General features: G+C 33.4%; 1 protein-coding gene across 1 annotated transcript; it reads left to right on the plus strand.

The window, feature by feature from the left end:
• Positions 4,972–5,806, plus strand: LOC109343191 (MFP1 attachment factor 1-like). The gene has a single exon (XM_019581378.1). The coding sequence runs from the start codon at positions 5,059–5,061 to the stop codon at positions 5,533–5,535; it is 477 nt and encodes a 158-aa protein (XP_019436923.1). The 5' UTR covers positions 4,972–5,058; the 3' UTR covers positions 5,536–5,806.

Raw genomic sequence — 26,904 nt, forward strand, 5'->3', positions numbered from 1 at the left:
TTTTACTATCATGTTATATTAAGTAATTTATGTACCCAAAAATTATTATATTAAATTCTGTATGCTTAAATGTATTTCTTTCTCTCTTAAATTTTGTTCATGTGCAAATCTTGTTCCTTGACTTTTTTTGGTAATCAAACTTTTTATTATGAAATGTTAGTCTCTTTATTTATTTTCTAAAAAGATTATGTGGTTAATGGCTTGCATAATCACACCATTATCTTTTGTTAGTTTTTGGATGAAAATTCAATAAAGAAACTAACGACATAACCTAAAACGTTTGAGGTCATAAATTGTTTAAAAAAAGTCAAGAAACAAACTTTGCACATAAGCAATGCATTTAAGCCAAATCTTTATTGTCTACAAATCTTTTACACTTTCTAGAGCATCCTCACATTCATATATGAGAGGTTTTAAGTATTATAAAACATCAAATAAGACTTCTCCTATTATTGTTTTCTCCTTCCTTTTACACACATAAACTTATATATTGAACAACATATTATGCTAAAGAAACCTAAACTCTCTCCAATTCAACCAACACTGAAATATGTACAATCTTATACAAAATTTGAGGCATAACAAAATTTGTATCTTTCTCTTTGTAATTGAATAATCCTATTATAGGATAACCAAACTAAAAAATAAAAAGTTCTCGTGAACACACAGAATAATACATTAAAGCAAAAGTTAGAAAAAGCCATATCGTTAGATGTGCCCCTTGTTTGCAGGGTGTACTCAAACAACACACTGGTCACCTTTTTCCTTCTACACTTCCCAAACAAAGCCTATTAGCTTTTCCTCTCATATCTTATATCATCAAGTGCCTTTTATATGTATATAGATCATATACATTCATTATCAATTTATTTGCATTACTTTTTGTTGGGTTTATTCAAGCCACATTGGTTATGGGGGAAGAGCAAAAAAATTGATAAGTAGAAAAATCTCATGAAACTAATGGTTTTGATTCAAGACGTGACGTCTTACTTGTGACTCTCCACTCTTCTCATACCCTGGATAACAATGAGATTCCTCAATGGTTTGAGGCTCCCTGATCACAGTTTGATTCAACAAGTGGTATCATAGCTATGGTTTAGCTGAGACATGGTGGACTTAAGGAGGATCAGACCAGAGACTATGCGATACCCATACTTGAGGGGAAATTGTTGGGTTTATTCAAGTATGAAGTCTTACATTGGATATGCGAGAAGGAACGAAATAATTTATAAGTAGAAAAGGTGTGGTTGGAGAGCTCCCCAATTGCAATCTGATCCAACACTTTTTTTAAGATTTAATACATAAATAATAGATGATGTAATAACGTATATATCTCCTATACCTTTAAGTCCATAAAATCTTTTATCTTATAGTTTTCCCTAACTTTATCCACCTCTTCATATCTGCACCCATTATATGAGTGCTTCAATATCCCCACACCCTCTTCTGAAGGTATCAAAACATGCACTTTCATCACTGCTCTCATGTTGGGGGGTTGAAAAGGGTAATGTTATTTGTTTTGTTAACATTCTTAGTCTCTGGAGAAAAGAAAGAAGCAGTTTTTGGCCTAAGCAACCAGAAACCAAATATACAAGAGAAGCAATGGAGGCAAAGGAAGCAGTTGCAGCATAAAGAACAAGTTCAAAAGTACCCATTTGATGTTTTTGTTTCAGAGAAGAGGGAAGTTCCTAATGCATCAGACCCTCTCCATAATCGTTGAGTTAAGAATGCTTCATTTACTTGTTGTTTAGTTACTAGGTAGTTACAAGTTGTGATCATCTAGATCAAGCAAATATCCCATAAGAAACTCAATTATCTACCCATTATCTTAAGTCTTCCACCTAATCTCTTTTACGGTGTCTGTTTGATCCTGCCAATAAATGTCGCTCTCAGGAATCGATTCACTGATCTCTTGATCTTTTTAGGGATCTAATAGGACCTTACACCACTAGCTTCCCTCATACATCTACCAATATAAAAACTTGTAACTAAACGTTAGCTAAACATTATAAATTTTTATATTCTTCATAGAATGAGCAAGTTAGAATAGATGTTTGAGGTTTGTTTACTTTGGAGAGTTGGTGTCAAATTCTTTGATGCAGTAATTGGTCAACCATGCTTGCTACTTAGATAGTTCATTAGTTAGCAGTTCTTTTCCTCTGTGTTTTGTACTGCAATGTATACAGGGTATGTAAATTTTGAACATATAGAGTGAAGAAAATGAGTAACGTTTACAATTTCTGATTTATCCGTTTCTACATGTTTTTATTCCTTTCTGGTATACTTTCTCAAAAAAATTGGGGTAACTTTTCCGCACATTTTGGAATTGGTATGGAAAATGGGAAAATTTTGGCTAAAAGGTTGTAAAATGGGAAAGTTGGAAAATTTGGTGTAACTTTCCTTATTAGTTTGGCACCATTTCATCTAAAGAAAAATAATTGGAACTCAATTGTGGATATTTCTATCTGTTTGCACCTCATTCTTTAGGTGTTCACTCATTAATTTTTCATATACATAAGATAACTCTACTAATTTGAATTATATTTTTATTTATGTTATGTTAATTATTAATAGTAGCTTTATTGATCTAAATGACTATAATAAAAGTTATTATTAGTGATTTTAATGATAGTAAAGGCATTAAACTCTATGGTGATGAGACAATGTATTAGAGATCTTCATCCATGAGCTATAACATTTTTCACAAGCTAAGTGAAAGAAGCTTATAAGTAGGTTTGTTGACTTCTTCATTTACAATTGGAATACCCAACGGAACATGATGCATTGACTTCTCATCAGGAAGACTTTCAACACAAGGATCCCTTGCGGGTCTATCGACTACTTGTCACTTCAATACTTTATTGAGTCATTGAACCATCGGCTTTGATACCACTTTCTGGGAGATCTTCATCTATAGACTATAACATTCTTCTATTGGCTAAGTGAAACAAACAAATAAGTCGGCTTGACATCACATCTTGACCAAAAACCTTAAGACATTAGGTCTATAAATCAATCCACTTATATGCTCTTTAACTCATCCACTTTTGCACAACGTGAGACTTCTCCATCACACTTGGAATACACAACATCTTCTCCTCAAGTGTGAGTTATTCTCCTTCGAGTATTAGATACACCACAACTCAACTCTCTATTTAATTGCACTGCCATTGGTTTATCATTTCACCAACGGAACATGCTGCTTTGACTTCTCATCAGGAAAACTTTCAACACAAGGATTCCTTGTGGGTCTATCGACCACTTGTCGCTTCAATACTTTATTGAGTCATCGAACTATCGGCTCTGATACCACTTGTTGAGAGATCTTCATCTATAGACTATAACATTCTTCCATTGGCTAAGTGAAACAAGCATATAAGCATATAAGTCGGTTTGACACCACATCTTGACCCAAAACCTTAAGACATTAGGTCTATAGATCAAGTCATTTATATGCTCTTTAACTTATCCACTTTTATAAAATGTGTGACTTCTTCATCACACTTGAAATACCTAACACGGTGATGATATCGAGAATGTTATCACTGAAACCAATAATATAACATATGCTACTGTATCATTCTTTCTCTATAGCACTAATTCAAATTCTAGTTAGAGAATCATATGAAATTTATATTCAGTTGGTTTTGTCATTGAGAACGAACCACAATTTACAAGTTTAATAGAAATTGTTACTGGTAATTACAATTTTTGTTGAGAAAATTAAAAAATGGAAGTTGTGCCTTCTAACCAGGACTTCCTATTTTCTACATTAATTTAGTAAAATCTAGAAGATCCACATAATTAAAGATGGAAAACAGGTTACTCTTGCTATCTTACCGCTGCTCACAAATACTCGCAAAATTTAAGTGAGTATAGACATGTTATTGCTGTTTTAACAGACAAAATTATATATCATACCTATTTTAAAACAAACTAAATGGTATGAGAGTTGCTCGCAAGTATTCATGAATAATTTAAAATGAAATTGAATAATATAACAAAAAATATTAAATGAAATCGTTGAAGAAGAAAAAACAAAAAGAAAACAATGATTATTTTGTATACATTAAACAAATCACACTACATGATATTTTTTTAATATATTAAATCATATTATATCATAATTTATTTAATTTATATTATTTTTTCCTTACATATGTTTGGAGTCCATTCAATTGTCCAATAAAATTATTTATGAGTTTGACATGCAAAACAAGAAAATGAAAAAAAAAATTGTATGCTCGACCAACAAAAAGTTGCTGACTGAATAAAGGGGCTCACGCCATTACCTATTTTACCATCTACGCCCATGATCATGTACGTTTTAACTAACTAATGTTTTAATCATTTTCGAAACTAGATAAGGAGATTATGGGGGTAAAATTTCCCTTTCCAGAAAAATACTTTTCTATACATGTACATAAGACTTCAAACCTTCACCACATATTTAATGAATTTAATTATCTATTTATTCCTTGCTACAGTTTTGACTACCTAATTTAAATTCGAAAATGTTGGTCCAAAATTGTTTGCATTCAATAATGACGTTATTTATAAATGCTTAATAAAATTAACATAAATATAATGAAAACGTTTTTTTTTCAATTCTCCAAACCAATCATTGACTAATCTCTTGGATCACAACAATAAAAAAAAAATTAAACTTTAAGAAATATATTCTGAAAATATATTGCAGTTATATAAAAAGGTGAGAGAAGATTTATTTACACTAGCAACAAGTTAAAAAATATACTCAATATTTTATTTATATATTATACATTCTGTAAAAATCTTAATAATTTTAATTCACTAAATAATTCAAATCATTTGAACCATTATATTTTTATAAAATATAAAATGTGGAAGAAGTTTTAATGGTGGACCATCCCACCGTGAGATAACTTAAATCTTACAAGGCAAATCCAACAACACCAAACCAAACATTTGGTCGAACCGGGCCCACATTTAATCCTTACTTCTCTCTGTTATTTTTAAATCTGTCCAATTGCGATTACTCTCAACAAAAACAAAATCCCATTTGATCACTTTCTCATAATGTCCGACCCGGAAATCACACCCGCACCCGTTTCCGACCAAGAAACCACTCTACCACCACCGCCGCAAACGGAGGCTCCGCCGCAACAAAACACATTTCCTAATCCTTCCACCACCAAGGCCAGCTCCATCTCTTTCAGCATATGGCCTCCCACGCAGCGCACCCGCGACGCCGTCATCAACCGCTTGATTGAGACTCTCTCCACTCCCTCTGTTCTCTCTAAGCGCTATGGCACATTGTCCTCCGATGAAGCCTCCGCCGCAGCTCGCCAGATCGAGGATGAGGCTTTCGCTGCTGCAGGCACCTCCACCGATGAAGACGGCGTTGAGATCCTTCAGGCCTATTCCAAGGAGATCAGCAAACGCATGCTTGATACTGTCAAGGCTAGAGCTCCGCCTGCCACCACCGTTGATAACGGCGGCGCGTCTGACATCACTGCCGAAGACGGCGTCGTTTCTGCTGCTTCGGACTCTTGATTCGGTTATATTATGTTAGGGTTTAATGATTGAGGGAATGTTATTATGTTTTAAACTGAGATATCTTATCTTTAGAACTTGTTTTTATTTGTGATGTTGCTAATCTTCATGTTATGAGAAATTATGAAAATGGAGAGATGAGAGGATTTAGAGATGCTCTGGTTTGTCCAATTTGTGTGGAAACTGTCTCTATTTATTACTTCATTGCAACCTTTTGTGTGTGTTTTTATGCTGAAGTTTCTTTGTTGCATCCAATTATGTGGTACAATAATTTTCTTTTGCATAGGTACATGTCTATTGTGCACATTTGAAAAGATAACTTACATTATCAGACACTTGTCTGATTGAGTGATCGGATTTTTACTCTAGCGATTCTTCGGATTTTGATTGGTTGTGTGCCGAACAAGGCTTATGTGTGCCTATGAAAGTCTAACTCAATTGTACAACTTGTTGATGATTAAATGAGTTACCACAATAAGGGTTAGTTATATTTATTTAGTGTTTGGTGCACGGACAAAATAGAATAAAACATAATGTTCTATTCTATCCACATTTTTCCTCGAATCAAAATGTTTCACTTTTAAATTTCATGTCATGTTCTGTTCTATTTATAAAACATAACTCATGTTATGTTCCGTTTTAACACTTTTTACCAAGCGTTACCTTAGGGTGTTGTTTTCTACTTCTCTGTGCCAATTGTGTTTTCTTCTATTTATTTGGTGTTGTCTTCATTGAATGGTAGATGGATTTTACAGTTTAGATATCCCATGAGTGAATGTATATCAATGTTTCTTCTGTATCCTATAGATGATGTATATATCTTGAATGTTTTATTTCTTCTATAGCAATTTCCATGAATGTTGGAGTTACCTCAGCTTGAAATTAAAGAATACATGGTTATATTTATGTGAGCATACCCTTGTTAGATTTTAATTCTATTTTGCAGACCGCCGTGCTGGTCAATTGCGATAAGGTGCACTCGATATGTTTGTATGATTTACTTACTGCTTGTTGTAACTTTTAATTCAAATATAGTGAATATCTTTAGGTGAAAGATATATGAATCAACTGTTACCTAAGATTGCAATCAATGGTGAGAAATAATGGTGTTTCTTTGTTTCTGCAAATACTTTTAGAGTTAATTGTGTTAAGCATATATTGTGTAATTGAAGCTATGTAAACTGAAGGTTACCAGATATCTATATCTTTGCACATCCTCCAAAGAATGCAACTTCTGTTTTTTATTGTCCTTTCCTTTTTGTTACCTAAAGGGCATGTAGGGTTTCTCCCCAGATCCTTTTCCTTATGCTGATTAACATCCAAAATTAGAATGCCTCTTTGTTTCTGTAAGCTGGAGCTGCAACCTTCAACTTATTTCTGTAGCAATCTTTGATTAACATATGCATGCTTCAACTATGTGTGTGATTTAAACAGCTGAAAGGTGCTCCACTGTATTATATTCTCTTATGAATTTATGTATGTCTACATAAGTTGTGTTTTTTATGATAGAGTAATATATAGTTGTTCAATCTATGTAGCCGACTCCACCTAGTGAAATTAAGACTTGATTGTTGTTGCACATATGTTCTGTTTTTAGACCTTGTAAAGGTTCCAATTATTACTAATGGCTGCATGATAAACATTCTCCTGTTGTCAACGATCAGATCAGTGCAATATACAGAAACATAGTGATTTCATGTATTCAGATAACACTTTTACTGTGGCTAATATGTCACTTGGGGGATTTTTGTGGGGTTAAGGTAGCATAGGGATTTTCCTAGAAATATAAGTAGACCTCACTTGTTCGAAGCCGAGGCACAAATAAATTTTGATCATAGCCTAAGGTAGTGAAAGCTAATGAGAGGTCAAAGACTGAAGCACCATCCTGCAGTAAATCAACAAAAATATAGAGCCAAAGCGTGAGGCCAAATTGCCTTGTTCGACACTAGGTTTTGATAGAAAGATGGGGGGTGAACACTTTTCGTTAGGATTTGTTTGCAATTTGAGTTGAGAGGAAAAAGGAAAGAGAAAACTTGAGAGTCATGAAATATTCTTGTGAGATTATTCTAAATTTTTTCTTTTCCTTCCAAAACTCAACTTGCAAACGGGCCTGAAGTGTCATTGGGGGCATTTCACCCAACCTCTATCTCAAGGGGTAGTTCAAAATAAGACCTCTTGTCGATAAGGATGGAAGTGCATCAGCAAACCTGAAGCCTTTGAAAAAAATGCTTTCATCTGTTTGATACACATTTTTCTTTAGGTTTTTGCATCTTAGTTGTTAACTACATGCCTTCTCAAATTACATTTTAAGTATATTCAAACATTTTTGCTTCGTTTTGCAATTCATTGAGACCAGGTTGTAACTGTTAAACCAAAGCCAACTTCTGCACTTAAATCACACTCTTGCATACACAATGCACACTCACTCATATGCAGTAACAAAATGACAATGGAATTGAGAAAGAAAGAAAGTATATAGGGTAGTAGAAGATGGAATAGATCAATGAATAACCTCTTTGTATTGAATGAATCTAAACATAACAATACAACACACACTAATTCAAAGTCTTACAACAACTACTATTTATAGTAGTTTTCCCAACCTACTTAACTAACTAAAGTTTCTATATAAGGAAACTTTACTAATTACACAATAAAAGGCTAAAATTACTTTATCTCTAATACTCCTCCTTAATTTCAACCTTTATTCAATAGCCTTCACTCCAATTTGCCATCTGAGTTTCACAAACCTCTCTTTCTTCAAAGCCTTGGTGAATATGTCAGCTTGTTGATTTTCAGTGTTGCAAAACTCAAGCTTTATTCTTCTTTTATCAACTTGATCCCTTAGGTAATGGAATCTGGTTTCAATATGTTTACTCCTCCCATGAGCCACAAGATTCAAAGCAAGATTAATGGCTGACTTGTTGTCAACCATCAACAAAATACCCTCATCTTCTTCTTGCAAACCAAGGTCCTCCATTAATGTTCTCATCCAAGCTGCTTGTCGTGCACACATAGAAGCAGCTATGTATTCACTTTCACAAGAAGATAGTGCTACTACATCTTGTTTCTTAGAGCACCAACTAAAAGGAGCTTCCCCTAGCTTGAACAAGTAACCTGTGGTTCTCTTCCTATCAGATTTATCACCACACCAATCTGCATCAGAGAAGCCAAGCAATTCCAACTTGCAATTGATGTCCTGTATAGAAGGAAACAAGATTCCTAGGCCAAGTGTTCCTATGAGATACCTCAATACTCTCTTTACAGCAACCAGATGAGATTGGAGAGGGTTCTCCATGAATCTGCTTGCTACTCCTACTCCATAAGCAATGTCAGGTCTAGTATTGCATATGTACCTCAAAGTGCTTATCATTTGTCTAAACAAAGTTTTATCAACCAGTTTCTCCTCCTCAATTTGAGAGTTCACAGAGTTTGCTTCTGCTGGTGTGTGTGAGGTGTTGCAATCTGCCATATGAAACCTTTTTAACACATCAGTTATGTATTTGCTTTGATGTATAACTATTCCAAGCTTTATCCTCTTAAACTTAATGCCTAAGAAGTATGTTAACTCTCCAAGATCTGTCATTTTAAACTCTGATTTCATTTGCTGTTTGAAGGTTGCAATTTGATCAGAGTTTGAACAAGTTATCAGCAGGTCATCCACATAGAGGCAAACAATTAGAGACTCTGTCTTGTTCTTACTTTTCACATAGACACCATGCTCAAAGGTGCATTTCAGGAAACCAATCTGTTTAAAAAATGCATATATCCTCTTGTTCCATGCCCTTGGAGCTTGCTTCAATCCATACAAGGCCTTATGCAACTTGTAAACCAGATCTTCTCTGCCATTTTCCACAAAACCTGGTGGTTGAGTCACAAATACATCCTTATCTAGGGGTCCATTCAAAAATGCAGACTTTACATCCATTTGATGGATTTCCCATCTGTTATAGCTTGCCATAGCAACCACTAACCTCACTATTTCTAGTCTTGCCACAGGTGCAAAGACTTCATCATAATCCAGTCCTTGCTTCTGCAAGAAACCTTTGGCAACCAACCTTGCTTTATACTTGGTTACTACCCCTTCTGGATTTACTTTTGTTTTGTATATCCACTTGACTTTGATAGCTCTTTTTCCTCTTGTAATTCAACCAAGCTCCAAGTATTGTTTCTGTTGATTGAGTTTAACTCTTCATTCATTGCCTCAATCCATTTTGGTTGCTTTAAGGCTTCTTCTATGCTTACTGGTTCCTGCTCAGCCAAAAGAGCCATGTGTACAAGATCTCCCTCTTCAGTGATGTTTGAATCATGAAACACCTCATAGTCACTGAACCTTGAAGGTGGTTGTCTGTGTCTATGAGATGTGTTGTGATTGATTGTTGGTGCAGCCATAGGATTAACAACTTCGGTTTCTTCTTCATATTCATCAATTTGCATATGTGTATCTCTGCTCTTTTTTGTGCTAGTGTTCCAATTCCAGCACTGATTTTCTTCAAACTTCAAGTCTCTACTCATCATTACTTTGTTGTTCTTTGGATCAAATACTATAGGATCCCGTGGAATTATAGCCCAAGAAGATCATTTTCTCTCCTCTTTCATCTAGTTTCTTCCTTCTGTGTTCAGGAACATGCTTGAAGCATATGCATCCAAAGATCTTAAAGTGACTCACACTAGGCTTGAGTCCACTCCAAGCTTCTTCTGGTGTCTTTCCATCCAATCTTTTGGTTGGACTTCTATTAAGTATGTGCACAGCAGTAGAGACAGCCTCACCCCAAAATGTCTTTGGAAGATTTTTGGTTTTCAGCATACATCTAGCCATGTTGAGTATGGTTCTATTTGCTCTTTCTGCTGCACCATTGTGCTGTGGTGTGTATGGTGCTGTGATTTCATGTACTATGCCTTCTGTTGTGCAAAGCTCATGAAACTTCGTTGACACATACTCTCCTCCACCATTAGATCTCAACTGTTTCAGTTTGGTTTCACTCTGATTTTCTGCTTGAGCCTTGAATCTTTTGAATATCTCAAACACTTCATCCTTATTCTTCATAAGATAGATCCAAAGTTTTATGGTGTAATCATCCAAGAAGGTTACAAAGTACCTATTGTCTCCAATTGAGTTAACCTCCAATGGTCCACACACATCAGTGTGCACCACCTCCAGAGCCTGCACAGTCTTAGTAGGTATTAGTGACACAAAAGAATTTCTGGTTTATTTACCTGAGATGCACTCTTCACACAATCGATCTGGTGCCTTGATTTGAGGTAAACCTGTCACCATGCTTTCTCTGCTCAATAGGTTCAGACTTTTGAAATTTAGGTGTCCAAACATTTGATGCCACATATACTTTCTCTGCTCAATAGGTTCAGACCTTTGAAATTTAGGTGTCCAAACCTTTGATGCCACAACCATGAATCTCTTTCACTTGTTGACAAGAGGCATCTTTGATCACCAACTTGAATACCTATCTTGAAGGTTCTGTTTGAGGATAGTGGTGCCTTCAAGATGTTATTCTTGTCTTGATCAAAAACTCTGAGCATACCATCCTTCATCTCCATTGAGTAGCCCTTTTCAAGTAGTTGGCCTAGGCTTATCAAGTTGCTCTTCATTTTTGGAACATATAGCACATTGGAGATGTATGCCTTCTTTCCATCTTTCCTTTGTATCACTCTCTTTCCAATACCTTCAGCTGAGATTGCACTGTTATCAGCAAATTTAACTTTGCTTTTTGTAGTTTCATCAAGAGAAGTGAATCATTCTTTCTTTTCAGTCATATGGTTTGAACAACCTGTGTCCAAGTACCACACATCAGAATCTTCATTCGTATTCTTGACTGTTGCCATCAGAAGATAGTGTTCTTCACCATCTGACTCATCACCTTGTGCCAACTTGACCTCTTCATCTTTCTTGTTTGATCCTCTATTCACTCTGCATCCAGCAGCATAATGCCCATAGTTCCTGCAATTGTAACATTGCACTTTGCTCTTGTCACCTCTTCTTCTGGTCACAAGATTTTTGTTTGAATTTTTCTTGTGATCATAGGAATTGGTTGCAGAGTTAAGTTGTTTATGTGATGATGATGTTGAACCTTCTTCACCCTTAGAGTCTAGGCAGTTTCTACACTTCTCATTCTGCCATTTGTCTTTGCTCCTCCTATTCTTATTCCACTGACCAACAAACTTCTTGGATTGTTGAGCTTGTAGTGCATGATCTTCATTGGTATCTCCATGCCTCTCTTTCAATCTCTGTTCATGAGCTTCAAGAGAGCTTTGCAATTCCTCCAATTTGTAATTGTCAAGGTCTTTGGACTCTTCTATGGCCACAATTATGTGATCAAATTTAGGAGTTAGAGTCCTTAGTACCTTTTCAATCACTGATTTCACTTTGAATACTTTGCCACAAGCCTTCATCTGATTAGTTAATGTCAGAATCTTGGAAAGGTATGCTGATATGCTTTCATTTTCTTCCATCTGAAGTAATTCATACCTTCTTCTCAAGGTTTGTAACTTCACTTTCTTGATTTTATCATCCTCTTCATGACTTTTCTCCAAGCTATCCCAGGCTTCTTTTGCTGTCTTGGCACCAACAATCTTCTCAAAGTTGGCTCCATCAACACATTGATGGAGTAAGAACAAGGCTTTACAATCCTTCTTCATTGCTTCCCTATGGAGTGTTCTTTGAGCTTCACTTGCATTGTCTCCTAATTCTTGAAATCCATTCTTGGATTGTTGAGCTTGTAGTGCATGATCTTCATTGGTATCTCCATGCCTCTCTTTCAATCTCTGTTCATGAGCTTCAAGAGAGCTTTGCAATTCCTCCAATTTGTAATTGTCAAGGTCTTTGGACTCTTCTATGGCCACAATTATGTGATCAAATTTAGGAGTTAGAGTCCTCAGCACCTTTTCAATCACTGATTTTACTTTGAATACTTTGCCACAAGCCTTCATCTGATTAGTTAATGTCAGAATCTTCGCAAGGTATGCTGATATGCTTTCATTCTCTTCCATCTGAAGTAATTCATACCTTTTTCTCAAGGTTTGCAGCTTCACTTTCTTGATTTTATCAGCCCCTTCATGACTTTTCTCCAAGCTATCCCAGGCTTCTTTTGCTGTCTTGGCACCAACAATCTTCTCAAAGTTGGCTCCATCAACACATTGATGGAGTAAGAACAAGGCTTTACAATCCTTCTTCATTGCTTCCCTATGGAGTGTTCTTTGAGCTTCACTTGCATTGTCTCCTAATTCTTGAAATCCATTCTGCACTACTTCACTCACTTCTTGGAATCGAAAGATGATGTGCATTTGTATCCTCCATCTATCATAATTCTTGGAATCTAGAATTGGTAGTGTCATGGAGAATCCATTGCTGTTTGCCATCTTGACCCCTTCTTGCACAGTTACCAGCTTGCTCTTTCACTGCCTTCTTCCTCGATCTTCTTGAACAAGAACCACACAGAATCTTGCTCCTCCTAGCTCTTGATACCACTGTTAAACCAAAGCCAACTTCTGCACTTAAATCATACTCTTGCATACACAATGCACACGCACTTATATGCACTAACAAAATGGCAATGAAATTGAGAAAGAAAGAAAGTATATAGGGTAGTAGAAGATGGAATAGATCAATGAATAACCTCTTTGTATTGAATGAATCTAAACATAACAATACAACACACTAATTCAAAGTCTTACAATAACTACTATTTATAGTAGTTTTCCCAACCTACTTAACTAACTAAAGTTTCTATATAAGGAAACTTTACTAATCACACAATAAAAGGCTAAAATTACTTTATCAACTGGGAATTTCATCCAAAAAATTTCTATTTCATTCTGTGTAAATAAAATTCCTGCATAATTTTGTTTAATTATGTGTCCAAAATCATTTCTACATTAAAACAACCAAGATTGCAACATAATCATAAAATCATTCTCACACTCTCATTCGTAACCTATATTCCATGCATTTCCCCCTTTAATTTCATCGTCGAAATGAATATAGACATTGTTCCTTGCAAACATAGAATTTAAAATCTACACTTTATTTCTTTGATTTGGAATTTTTTTAAACTTGTCATGATATAAAATTTGAAGTCTTTTAATTTATCCTAACCCATAGGTTTTAAAGTTTTAGGCTTTGTTTGGGAGTTAGGAGGGAAATGGAAGGATAGAGATCAAATGGTTAGAAAGGGGAGGAAGGGAAGAGAAAATGAAGGAAATCCTTACTTGGGAGTATGAAAATTTAGATGAAGGAGTGTAAACTAATGAAGTGTAAGAAAATTTTTTTTATTTTCCATTAAAAATATAATTAACAATGACAAATGAACAATAATATATAATTATATATTATTACTAAACATATTTACTTATTTTGATATTTTATCTCCAAAACCCCCCAAATTGGGGACTTTAAAAATAGACATATGAAGGGTTTTGAAGGATTTGAGAAACCCTCCAAAAACTTCTTATCCTTGATCCAACTCCCAAACAAAGACAAAGCTTTCCAAAGTCGTCCCTTTCCTTCACTTCTCCTCCAAAACCCCACTCACAAATAAGGCCTTATAAAATTATTTGATTGTTACTTTTTATTTTCATGCTGTTTAATTTTTTGGAAATCAACGTGTAGTCTTATGCGTCTAGATTTGTTACTGAATTTGCATTACATGCTTCGAACTATGTAGCAAGCAGCATGCACATTCTTCATAGTGACATGAAAGTGGATGAGGATATGTTGTCACAAATTTGTTCCAAATCAATCATAACGAAGTAAAAATAAACAAAGTGATGAATATTTAATTTTTTAAATTGATGTGATGTGACATAATATGATTGGTCTAAAACAAACTTTAAGACATGCTTAAATACAACAGATTTCTTGATGATAAGGATAACTTGTATCTCCGATTGCATTCAGCATCACAATCTACATTAGCCAAAGAATAACGCATTCAATTCAAAATTAAAGAATAATGCATTCAACTTAAGAATTCAAAACTACATTTTAACTTGTTAATTCTTGATTTTTAAGTTACTTTTGTCATTTCAAATATAACATATTTTATTTTTTCTCATTTTCTAGCAAAATGAAGAGAAAAGAAAACACATATTTCTTTCCTATCAAACAATACAAAATTCAACTCTATTTCTTCTTTCTTTTTTATTTGTCATTCTCTTTTTCATCTATTTCTTTCTTCACAATTTATTCTCTTCACCCCAACATAACACAACTTTCAGACATATTAGACTTATATTTTTCTGTAAGACCTACCCAAACAAAAATCTATATTAATAACTAGTAAGTTACATATGCATTCGCACAGGGCAATTCACTCTTACGCATGGTTAAGATCAATTATGTCTAAAGTAAATTTAAAAAATATATGTATCAATTAAAGTATATAATAAGATAAACATTAATAGATTTGTATCATAATCAATTATAGATAATATGAAATTTAATATGTTAATATTAATTGCAAATGTTTTAAGATCTTTTTTAATAATTAGTACCAAAATCATTATTTTGAAATAAATTTATTGTGAGTTATTTTTAAGGAGTTAGAATATCAACATATTTCTTTATTAATTTTAATATCATAACTCATTATACGACTAATTGACAAGAGGAAGCAGTTTTGACCATATATTTGTAGCCTCATTATTAATTTTTTGCAAATTTATTATTTACAGTTATGCGAATTTATATCCATAATGAGCATTGCTTAAAATTAGCGAATTATAAATAATTTAATCAAAATATAAATCAAATCAATTAATTATCATAATCAATTATACATAATATGAAATTTAATATGTTGATATTAATTGCAAACATTTTAAGATATTTTTTAATAATTAGTATTAAAATCATTATTTTGAAATAAATTCATTGTCAGTTATTTTTTAAGGGAGTTAGAATATCAACATATTTCTTTATTAATTGTAATATCATAACTCATTATATGACTAATTGAAAAGAGGAAGACAGTTTCGACCATATATTTGTAGCCTCATTATTAAGGTTTCGCAAATTTATTATTTACAGTTATGCAAATTTATATCCATAATGAGCATTACTTAAAATTAGCGAATCATAAATAATTTAATCAAATTCATTAATTATCATAATCATTTATACATAATATGAAACTTAATATGTTAATATTAATTGCATACGTTTTAAGATCTTTTTTAATAATTAGTATTAAAATCATTATTTTGAAATAAATTCATTGTCAGTTATTTTTTAAGGGAGTTAAAATATCAACATATTTCCTTATTAATTATAATATCATAACTCATTTCCACATTCATTGAATACACACAACAAATAAACACAAGGGAACACAAAAAGTAACAAAACAGAAACAAAAGTAACATAATAATAATAATAATAATAATAATAATAATAATAATAATAATAATAATAATAATAATAATAATAATAATAATAATAATAATAATAATAATAATAATAATAATAATAATAAAAAAACACAAGAGGATATGAAGCTTATCACTAAATAATAATAGTAAAGGCACAAAAGTAAACATTACCTTCGAAATTGACATACCAATAAAAGTAGAAAAAACGGTACTTATTAAACTCATTGAATAGCATACTCACCCTAACATAATATCAAAGATAATAAGTAATATTAAATTTTGGTACTTGTTAAATAAACACCAAAATATGTTTCTAAAACAACAAATTTAACACTAAAAACAACAAAAACATCATAGCAAGAGTAAAAGAACAAAATAGATAGAGTAAAATAGTTACAAAAACCAACGAAAGGAAAGGAGAAAAATTACCTTCAAAACTCTGTAAAAACAAATGCAACTAAAACAAAGTTAGAGGTAAAAATGACATCAAATAAAGTGTTATGGTAAAGTGGAAGTATAATAGTTACACAAACCAACAAAAGGAAAGAGTTATACCTTCCAAACTCAAAATGATGAAGAAATGAAGGTGAAAAAATATTGTACCCAATATACTTACCTCAATATATTCTTACCCAATAAAAGGACTTCTCCAAGTATTGGTAAATGTAGTAGGTTCATCACAAAGCAAGGCTTCATAGATAAAGAAGTACAACGATGACACACTCTTTTAAGAATGAAAAAATATGGTGTAATAATGATGAAAAAATAAGAGATGAAAATAAAATCCATGAGATGACCATTAAACAAATGCTACCACGTTTAAGGGAAGCGAACAAAATGACAATTGAGAAGAAGAAAGAAGAAAGACACAACACGAAAGCTTGACTGAACCAGATTTGAAATAAAAATGAAATAGAGTTTATTGGGGTGTTTGATGGGTTGATAGGAATTATTAGAGGTGAGTCGGGTCTTAATAAATTATTAAATGCTAAATATTATATATGTGAGTAAATAACAAGAGGATAAGAAGGGTCAAATGTATGGGTTGACTTTGATCATGTGTGATAGAATGTATGTTAGGAAGTGAAGCTTTTTAGGAGGAAATTTTTTGGTTAAACAATTAATATGTGACATAGATGACCTTCTTTTGTGCTAAACAATTGATATGTGACATAGAGATGAAGTTATGTCAAATCATTTAATCATATTTAGATGAAGTATGTGTCATATTTAGATGAAGTATGTGTCAAAGTAACCAAATCATTTAATCATATTTACATGAAGTATGTGTCAAAGTAACCAATTTACATCCAAAATTACAAGGAAAGTCTTGGCGCCGTCAAGGTGAAAAGTTATGAATAATATTTATAGTATTTATCACATTTTACTATCCACAAACCTTTTTAACTTGAAATGTGAACAATGCATACGATCAGCTACCTTATGCTGTTTGTTAGAGGATTTGATACTATGCTCAAAACCAAACTGTAGATAAACCTTGAGATATTGGACTAAGGCTTGTCTGGTAATTTTTATATTTGTCAAGGTTAAAAAATGAGAGTGAATATACTATCAAAAAATGAACTCAATTATATAAAAGATGAGAAAAAATATATGTAATGAAGTTTTATACATTATTATTACATTATTTATCATTCATATTTAATTATTATTTACTCTTCAAAAAAATTGAAATAATTATGCTGAGTATACTCATAAAGATTCTTCTCACTTTACTTTTTTAACAATAGACTCCTACTTTCCATGGTTAAGAATAATGTTTGTTAGATAATGTACCTTCTAAATATGAGTATATGAAAAAAAGATTATAGAAATAGTCACTTAGCTTTCACCCTTAAGTGGGAGGCTCTAGGCGATTGCCCCCCAAATAAGTTCAAAATTTGATGTTGACATATTAATGGCATTGAAGAAATGCAACATTAGTTGTATTCATAAATGTGTACTTTGTAGCACCTTGTTTTTACAATCAGCATTTCAGCATCTACAAACTAGACTCACCTATTAGATCTGTGTGTAATTGTTGGTCGAAGAAGTTAAACAAAAACAAAACCAAAAGATACAAAGAGTTAGAGACTCAATATCTACGTTCTATGAGTCCATAACCTTAAAGTTATAAGAATTTAGAAACCAAAAATAGAAGAAAATCGAAAATTGAGAGATATTAATAATAAAACAACTAATCTAATGTCCAGGGCCACTTTTGCTTGGCCCAGAAGTAAGTCTAAATTTCAAGCTCCGTGATGAATGATGAGTACTAGGTTTGTTAGAAGAAACATCAAATGTTGTCATTCCAAGTGAAGAGTTTGTTTCATTAATCTCTTCATAACCCTCACCCATCTTTGTCTTTAACTCCATTTGTTGAAGAACTCTGCTTTCCACAAAACAGTACTCTGATGAAATCATAATTACTATAATAATCAACATAATATTACAAAGGATCTTCTTCATCTTCATATTTGTTTTCTATAAGAGGTGGGAAATGTAATTATGTAAGTATGGTATGTAATGTATAGATGTTGAACTTGTTTATGTTGGCCTAAAGTGGAGAGGCATCACTTGCTTTATATACAGAAAGTTTATAGGTGAGGACGGTGAAGGGATTTCCATGTGGGTCCTTAAAAGCTGTAAGCTGGTTTGACTTTGGTCATCTTTCAATGTAGAAAGGGTACTTTTATTTGTAGGGTTTGAATTAATTGGTCACTAGAGAAAATTTCATTTAGATTTGTATTTGCACAGGTTACATTTGTTTCATTTATATAATATTTGATAATATCTAATTCTACTTATATTCTAGTATGGCATTCATTATCAATTACTTTGGTACAAAACATATTTTATATAAAGTAATTCTTAAATAATCTCACATATTACTCTAAATTATCTCATGATTGTTGAAAATTTTAATTAAAAGATATTTTATTTCGTATAAATGTGCATGAGGTGGGTTGGATTGAACTATTTTTTTGAACTCAAGCTCAATCTTAGATCCAATCCAAAATATTGGTTGTATCAAATTATTAAACTCGATTCTAACCATATACTTGATAAAAATCAAACATACATTGATTCAATTTTGATCGGAACAAATCGAATAATCGAGTTGGGTTGTGGTCACCCAAAACTTGCTATATGTGGTAGGTGTAGTATAATTTGAAGGGTAGTGGAGTAAGTCATGACATTGCCATTGGTTCACACTGAGTGAGAAGGGATTGTGCACTTTGAATTCTTGTTTCAGTGCTGTTAGAATTTGACTTTTTAATGTTACCAAAAGGGGTAACATAATATTGAAAAAGAAAGAACGTAAAAGGAAGGTTAGTGAACTACAAAGTCTTATAGCTTATGGGTATGACAGTATACTTTTGCTTGTTCACGTTGTATCCATTTGTTTCACACGTTTTTGCTGATTCATCTGTAACGCGGCCTGTGTATGCTCACTTTTGTATAAGTAAGATCCTCTATGATGTTGAAGAAAAAAGTAATAAAAAAAAACAAAATATAATGATATTTGTATCTTTTATTTATATTAATATGACATTTTTATTCTTAAAATTATATATAAAACACAGAACTCACCTATAGAGAATTCTGGTTCTTTTTATATATACAATTTAAATTTTATAATTTTTTATAACAAAAATTAAATAATGTCTTTCTTTATGTATTTCTCAATTTTTACTATTACATCCTTATTAGAACTCATTAATTGCACCCATGAAGTTTGGTGAAGACTCACAACTCCTCATATTATCAGTCCAAGTGTTCAAGAATAATAAAGTTGTCGTTTGAGTATCAAGTATTTTCAAGTCTAAAAGTTGGAATAATAAGGTTTATTTATTATGAAAAGGGCATGCTTTGGGTTATTAAGTGTTGAACTATCATCTTCTGCTTTGAGTTCGTGGCGGTGCATAGATAAGTGAGGGACAACTGTAAGCATTTGAAATAATTAATATGACAGTGGCCCAACCTATTAAAACCAACGCGGATATAAACTCAACACGAATATATGAAAATTGCATATTAATTAGATCACAATGTTACACCACATTACTGACATGTGGCTTCTCAGGCCCATGAATAGTCCCTACCTAGAGAAACTTTCTACGACTCGAACCTATGATCTCAGAGATAAATTATCACTATATCACTGAGTCGCTATCATTAAGCTGGTGCCTTACGTCTTAATGTTCCCAACGTGGAATTCAAGTTTTCCCTGAAACTTAGCCATATGAACAAAAATATACTACAGATACCGTACAAAAAGATTGCCCGAGACCATGTTATTCGATAAAGATTATATAAAAAATTATATATTGCACTCCATTATCCTCATTCATTTGCATACATTTTTTCTTAAAGATTAATGCATTATGTTATTTCTGATAATCAAAAAATGCATTGTGTTATATTGTATGCATATAATAACGCGATCTCGCATGCATTTGAACATTTTTTAACTTGTTTACTTTATAGGGTTTCCCCCTGGTTTTCTTTTAAGGTTTTCAGAGTGTTGTTTTAAGGTAGAGACCAAGAAAAAAAGTGTTGTTTTAGGTTATTTAATAAGGAATTCATTAACAAGTTTATTAACATAACTAAGGAAGCTGATTAACATAGTTATTATTAGTATTAAATTTAATAATAATTAAACATGTTTTCTAAATAATCATTAATTATTGACATCGAGTCGTTTATTTTCTCTTTTCACTTGATTAATGAATTTTCTTTACACTTAACTAGTCGACATACATTTCATGTCTGTCGACCCGCATTCTTATTTCTTAGTATTAAATATTTAAGAGAATCTTATTGTATTTTTTATGATAAAAGAAATGTGAAAATGAATTGTGATTCTTTTAAAAAACTACATTGATAATATGATATTTTTATGTATATAACTTTCTCTAACTCCTATTAATATTTTTTATTATATATAAAAATATTGTAATAATAGTTAATTAGAATGATATAATAGGAAATAAGAAATTACACTATATTAGGTAGTTATATGATGTTTTGGCTTTATATATAACTAGCATGTCGGCAGTCACTCCATGTCTACTGACTTGTATTTTTACTTTTTAGTATTGAATATTTAATTTGTATATTCCATTTTAGAGAATTATATCATTTTTTTCGTACATGATATTATAATTTTTTGATAAAAATATAAAAATGAATTGTGATATTATTAAAAAATACATTGATAGTTTGATTTAACTTCCTCTAGCCTTCGTTTATATTTTTTATCGTATGGAAAAATATTGTAATAATTATTAGTTATAAGGGCAAAATAGGTAAGTAAAAATTATGTCATATAGGTAGTTATAATATGTTTTGGCTTTATATATAGTATAGAAGTATATATATAGAAATATATTATATATAATATAGGTATAGATATAAAATAAGAGTAGTTTTGGAGTAAAATAATGTAATTAATATATTCAAAATTTTACAAAGCGTCCTATGAGAATAATCAAAATTAAATTCTCAAATGAGTGTAAAATTACCAAAGAGGCAAAGAATGTAGCAGTTAGCCATTTTCTTAAATTCATACTATAAAATATTTAATTCTTAAGGGGCCCTCAACTTAAGGAAACAAAACTTTCCACGAAATAGCTATGAATATTTTCCAACGTGCAGCTTTTTTGGAAGAATTGTGTTGGTTGCACTCTTTTGGTTTTGGGTATAGAATTTGAGGGATGTGAACCAAGGACCAAAAGAGTTATACGCAATTGATTAATAATTATCAAATCTGACCTACATTTTTCAATGCCGGAAAACTTGAATAAGTCTCATTTCATTCACGTTGTTAGAATGAAAAGTTTAAGAAGTAAAGTAATAAATGGATTGAGGGTTCAAATCTCATTCAGTATAAAAATATCAACATACTATATCATTTGCCTATAAAAAATGGTTCATACTCTTCCTCTCTCTATTGTTTGCAAAAGAGCCATCGAAAATCATATAAAAGATCTTCAATTTCATTAGTAAAAGGAAAAAAACATGTTTTATACCTTAGATGACAAAATTGTGGGAAAAGATACCGTGGTTGACGTAAGCAAGTAGGAGTGTAATAGGAAATTGTATTCTCCTATATGCATGGACGGATAAGGGAAATATTAAAAGAAGGAGCAGAGTTTATGAAAATCATAATTTTATTAAATATAGTGTTAGGAATATAGAAAATGGTAGTTTTGTCATTGTTTAGCTAATCTTTCCTTTTCAGTTGGGTTTCTCTTCTTCTATAAATAGAAGTTAGTTGTGCTTCATTAACTAACTTTTGAATTCAATAAAACAGAATCTTCTTCTTCTCTTCATTCAGTTAGTTACTTTTACATGGTATCATGCCAATAGTTGCTTCTTCTTCCTCAGATCCTGATGCACGTGGAGGTTTTCCCTCAAATTCAGTTCCTGCTCCTTCTTCCGCTGCTTCTACACCAGTGCTTAATCTTCCTCTGCCTTCTACGAAACTCACTGAGCATAATTTTCTAGTTTGGAGACAATTCATCCTTGCTGTTCTTCGTTCAAATCGTGTTGAAAGATTCATCACCAGTGATGAAATTCCTTCTCAATTTCTCACTGAAATTGATCGTGATCAAAGTCGTGTGAATCCTGCGTTTCTCACCTGGGAGGAACACGATCAAATGCTCCTTTCCTGGATTCTGAATTCTCATTCTGATGAATTGCAACCACGTGTGGTTGGATGTTGCACTTCAAGACAATTGTGGCTTGAACTTGTTGATTATTGTCAAGCTCAGACGAAGGCAAGAGCTCGTCAATTGCGTTCTCAGTTGAAGTCTATCACAAAAGGATCAAGCACAATCTCAGAATACTTCATTAAAATTAAAGGTTTAGTTGATGCTCTTGTTTCAATTGGATCTCCAATTTCACATGCTGAACATGTTGATTTTGTTTTGGATGGTTTATCTGAAGATTTCCAAACTGTTATTACTGCTATTGAAAGTCAAAATGAATTGCCTACTATCAATGCTCTTCAATCATTCCTCCTTACCTTTGAAGCAAGATTGGATCGCAACAAAAATCGATCCATCTCTGATGCTCTTTCGGTTAACATTGCTGCTGTTTCACCTTTCAATTCCTCTGAGTCTATCTCTTCTGGAAAACCTCTTGTTCAACAACATTCTCATGCTCCTTTTTCTGCTCTTCCACCACGAGCAGATGGTTCTAGATTCTTTCCCAGAGGTTCTGGCAGTTCAACAAATTTTCGAAGTAATTCTCGTGGAGGATATCGTGGTGGACCTAACAATTTTCGTGGCTCCCGTGGCTCAGGTGGCAGATTTCCCGCCAAAAGCGGTTACTTCTGCATTTTTTGTAACAGATTTGGACATGATGTGTCATTCTGTTACTATGCACCTCCCAATTTTGGTACACCTTATTCATTAAGTCACGAGCCTTACTATTCAGGTGGTGGATATCATACACCTCGAAGCACATTTATGCAGTATCATGCTCCTGCTATACCTCCCTATATGGATCCTAACTTTCCATCTAATTCACACTCTCCCTATGCTTTGGCTCCATCTTCATCTAATTCAGGACTTCCTTTTGGTACCACTTCTTCTCCTCAACAATCAGCACATCCTCATGCTATGACTGCCTTTACTGCTAATGCATCCACTTCAAGACCCTCCAACTCCTTATGGTATCCAGATTCAAGAGCAACACATCATCTAACTGCTGATGCTTCCCTTATTCATGAACCTCTTGAGAAATTCTCCACTGATCAAATTTACATGGGTAATGGATCTGGTATTTGTATTAAAGCATCTGGTTCCACCAAACTTTACACTTCCAATAATCCTAAAGTTGTCTTCACACTTAATAATCTTTTGCTTGTTCCTGCTATTACCAAGAATCTTCTAAGTGTCTCTCAATTTTCTAGAGATAACATGTGCTATTTTGAATTCTATGCTAACTATTGTCTTGTGAAATGTCCGGGTTCTAATCAAGTGTTGCTTAAAGGATATCTCACTCCTGAAGGCCTTTATGCATTCACTAATCTTCAATCTCTACATTCTTGCAAATCAAGTGTTGTTCCTAGTCTGTCTTACTTTTCTTGTAATAGCAATAACTCTGTTGTGCAAAAGTCCAAAAACAATGATTCTAGTTCTGTAATTGTTCCTAGTAGTTGTTCCTCTTATTTTCTTTGGCATTGTCGTCTTGGACATGCTCATGAGAAGGTTGTTAGTCATGTTTTAAAAGCTTGTAATGTTCCTCACATGAATAAAACAGTATTAGATTTTTGCTCTGCTTGTTCTATTGGCAAATCACATAAGCTACATGCCCCTGCTTCCACTCATGTGTATGCTATTCCCTTTGAACTGTTATATCTTGATCTTTGGGGCCCTGCTCCTCTGGATTTTGATTCTGGTTTCAGGTATTACCTGTCAATAGTTGATGCTGCCACTAGACACACTTGGATATTTCTTCTCAAAACCAAAGCTGACACAATACATGTTTTCACTTATTTTTTACAAATGGTGAAAACTCGGTTTGCTTATTCTGTCAAGTCTGTGCAAAGTGACTGGGGTGGTGAATTTAGGCCATTCACTAGTCTCTTGCAATCCCTGGGTATTGTTCATAGGTTAACTTGTCCTCATACTCACCATCAAAATGGTACTGTTGAAAGAAAACATAGACACATTGTTGAAACAGGTTTATCCTTGCTTGCTCATGCTTGTTTACCTATGAATTTATGGGATCATGCCTTTCTCACTGCTGTCCACCTTATTAATAGATTACCATCAGTGTCTTTGTCCAATAAAACTCCTCATTTCCTCATGTTTGGCACTCATCCAGATTATTTGTCTCTTAAGGTGTTTGGTTGCTCTTGTTTTCCTCATCTTAGACCTTATAACACTCACAAACTTGAGTTTAGATCCTCTGAATGCACCTTTTTAGGCTACTCTACAACTCATAAAGGCTACAAGTGTCTCACAAAAAAAGGTAAAGTCATTGTCTCTAAGGATGTTGTCTTCAATGAGTATTCTTTCCCCTATGCCTCAATGACCAAGTCTGAGTCTCCCACTACAACCCCTAATGTTGATCATTCATTCAATCTTGTTCCTTTGCCTTTTTCATCTCCTACTTGTCACACTAGATGCTCTAATATACCTGCTACTTTACCTACTGATGTTCCTGCTGTTGAAGTTGGTTTGGATACTTCATATACTCAAGTTGATGACTTCTCAGATGTTCTTATCAGTGACTCAAGTTCTCCTACTGTGTCTCCAGCACAGGCTCCCCCTGCAAATTCTTCTGCTCATCCTATGCAGACCAGATCCAAATCTGGCATTTTCAAGCCTAAAGCCTTTCTCACTCAGATTGAACCTTCCTCAGCCAAGGTTGCCCTCACCATTCCTGTTTGGAAGGCTGCTATGCAAGAAGAATTCAATGCCCTGATTAACTTGGGTACTTGGTCCCTTACTAATTTACCTCCAGGGAAACAAGCAATTGGCTGCAAGTGGGTATTTCGAGTCAAACAGAATCCTGATGGTTCTATCAGCAGATACAAGGCAAGATTAGTTGCTAAAGGCTTTCATCAAAAGCTTGGAGTTGACTACACTGAGACATTCAGTCCAGTAGTTAAACCTGTCACAATTAGGGTGCTATTGACTTTAGCACTAACCTATCACTGGCCTATTGAACAACTTGATATCAATAATGCTTTCCTCAATGGGAATCTGATTGAGGAGGTATACATGCAACAACCAGTGGGGTTTCAACACTCCAACAAGAGTTTGGTGTGTAGGTTGCACAAGGCTATATATGGGCTCAAACAAGCACCAAGGCAATGGTTTGAAAAACTAAAATCAACATTAGTCTCATTTGGTTTTGCTGTCAGCAGGTGTGATAACTCCTTGTTCATTCTCAATACTAACTCCTACAAAATCTATGTTCTGGTTTATGTTGATGATATTGTTATCACTGGATCTTCAATTGAGCAAGTCAGGAAGATCATAACTCAACTGAGCACTACTTTTGCTCTTAAACAATTAGGCTCTCTAGACTATTTCCTTGGCATAGAGGTCAAGTCTCTGCCTGATGATAGGTTGTTTCTATCTCAGTCTAAATATGTTAGAGATTTACTGGAAAAAGCAAACATGAGCAATGCTAAGCCTATCAACTCCCCCATGGTTCACACTGTCAAACTCACAAAAGAAGGCTCTAATCATTTGGAAAATCCATCACTCTATAGATCTATAGTTGGTGCACTTCAATATGCCACAATAACAAGGCCAGATATTGCTTATTCTGTGAACAAGGTTTGTCAATTCCTTGCAAACCCTCTTGAGGAACATTGGTCAGCAATAAAAAGAATTTTACGCTACTTGGTTGGTACTCAGAATCATGGCATCATTTTTCAACCTACAATTCCTTCCTCTCCTCTTCCAATCACTGGATTTTGTGATGCTGATTGGGCTTCTGATTGTGATGATAGAAAGTCTACCTCTGGTGCTTGCATTTTTCTTGGCAACAATCTGATTACTTGGTGGTCTAAAAAGCAAACTACCATCTCTAGATCCAGCACTGAGGCAGAGTACCGAAGTATGGCTCTTCTAGCTCAAGAATTACAATGGGTGCAGTCTTTGCTCTTGGAGTTGAACTTCAGTTTTTCTGCTCCTCTGGTTCTCTGTGATAACTTGAGCACTGTGTCTCTTTCCCATAATCCTGTTCTTCATCAAAGGACCAAGCATATTGAGCTGGATCTCTTCTTTGTTCGTGACAAAGTCCAGGACAAAAAGCTTGTTGTCAAGTATATTCCTGCCAACTTGCAAACTGCTGATATCCTTACCAAAGCTCTGTCTTCAACTCGGTTTCAGTTTCTCAAGCAAAAACTTCGAGTTATTGATGTTCATGAAGCAACAAATTCCTCATCAAAAACTCTCCCTGAGTTTCAAGGGGGAATGTTAGGAATATAGAAAAGGGTAGTTTTGTCATTGT

Source organism: Lupinus angustifolius, chromosome LG03 (assembly GCF_001865875.1).
Source record: "Lupinus angustifolius cultivar Tanjil chromosome LG03, LupAngTanjil_v1.0, whole genome shotgun sequence".
NCBI classification, from domain to species: Eukaryota; Viridiplantae; Streptophyta; class Magnoliopsida; order Fabales; family Fabaceae; genus Lupinus; species Lupinus angustifolius.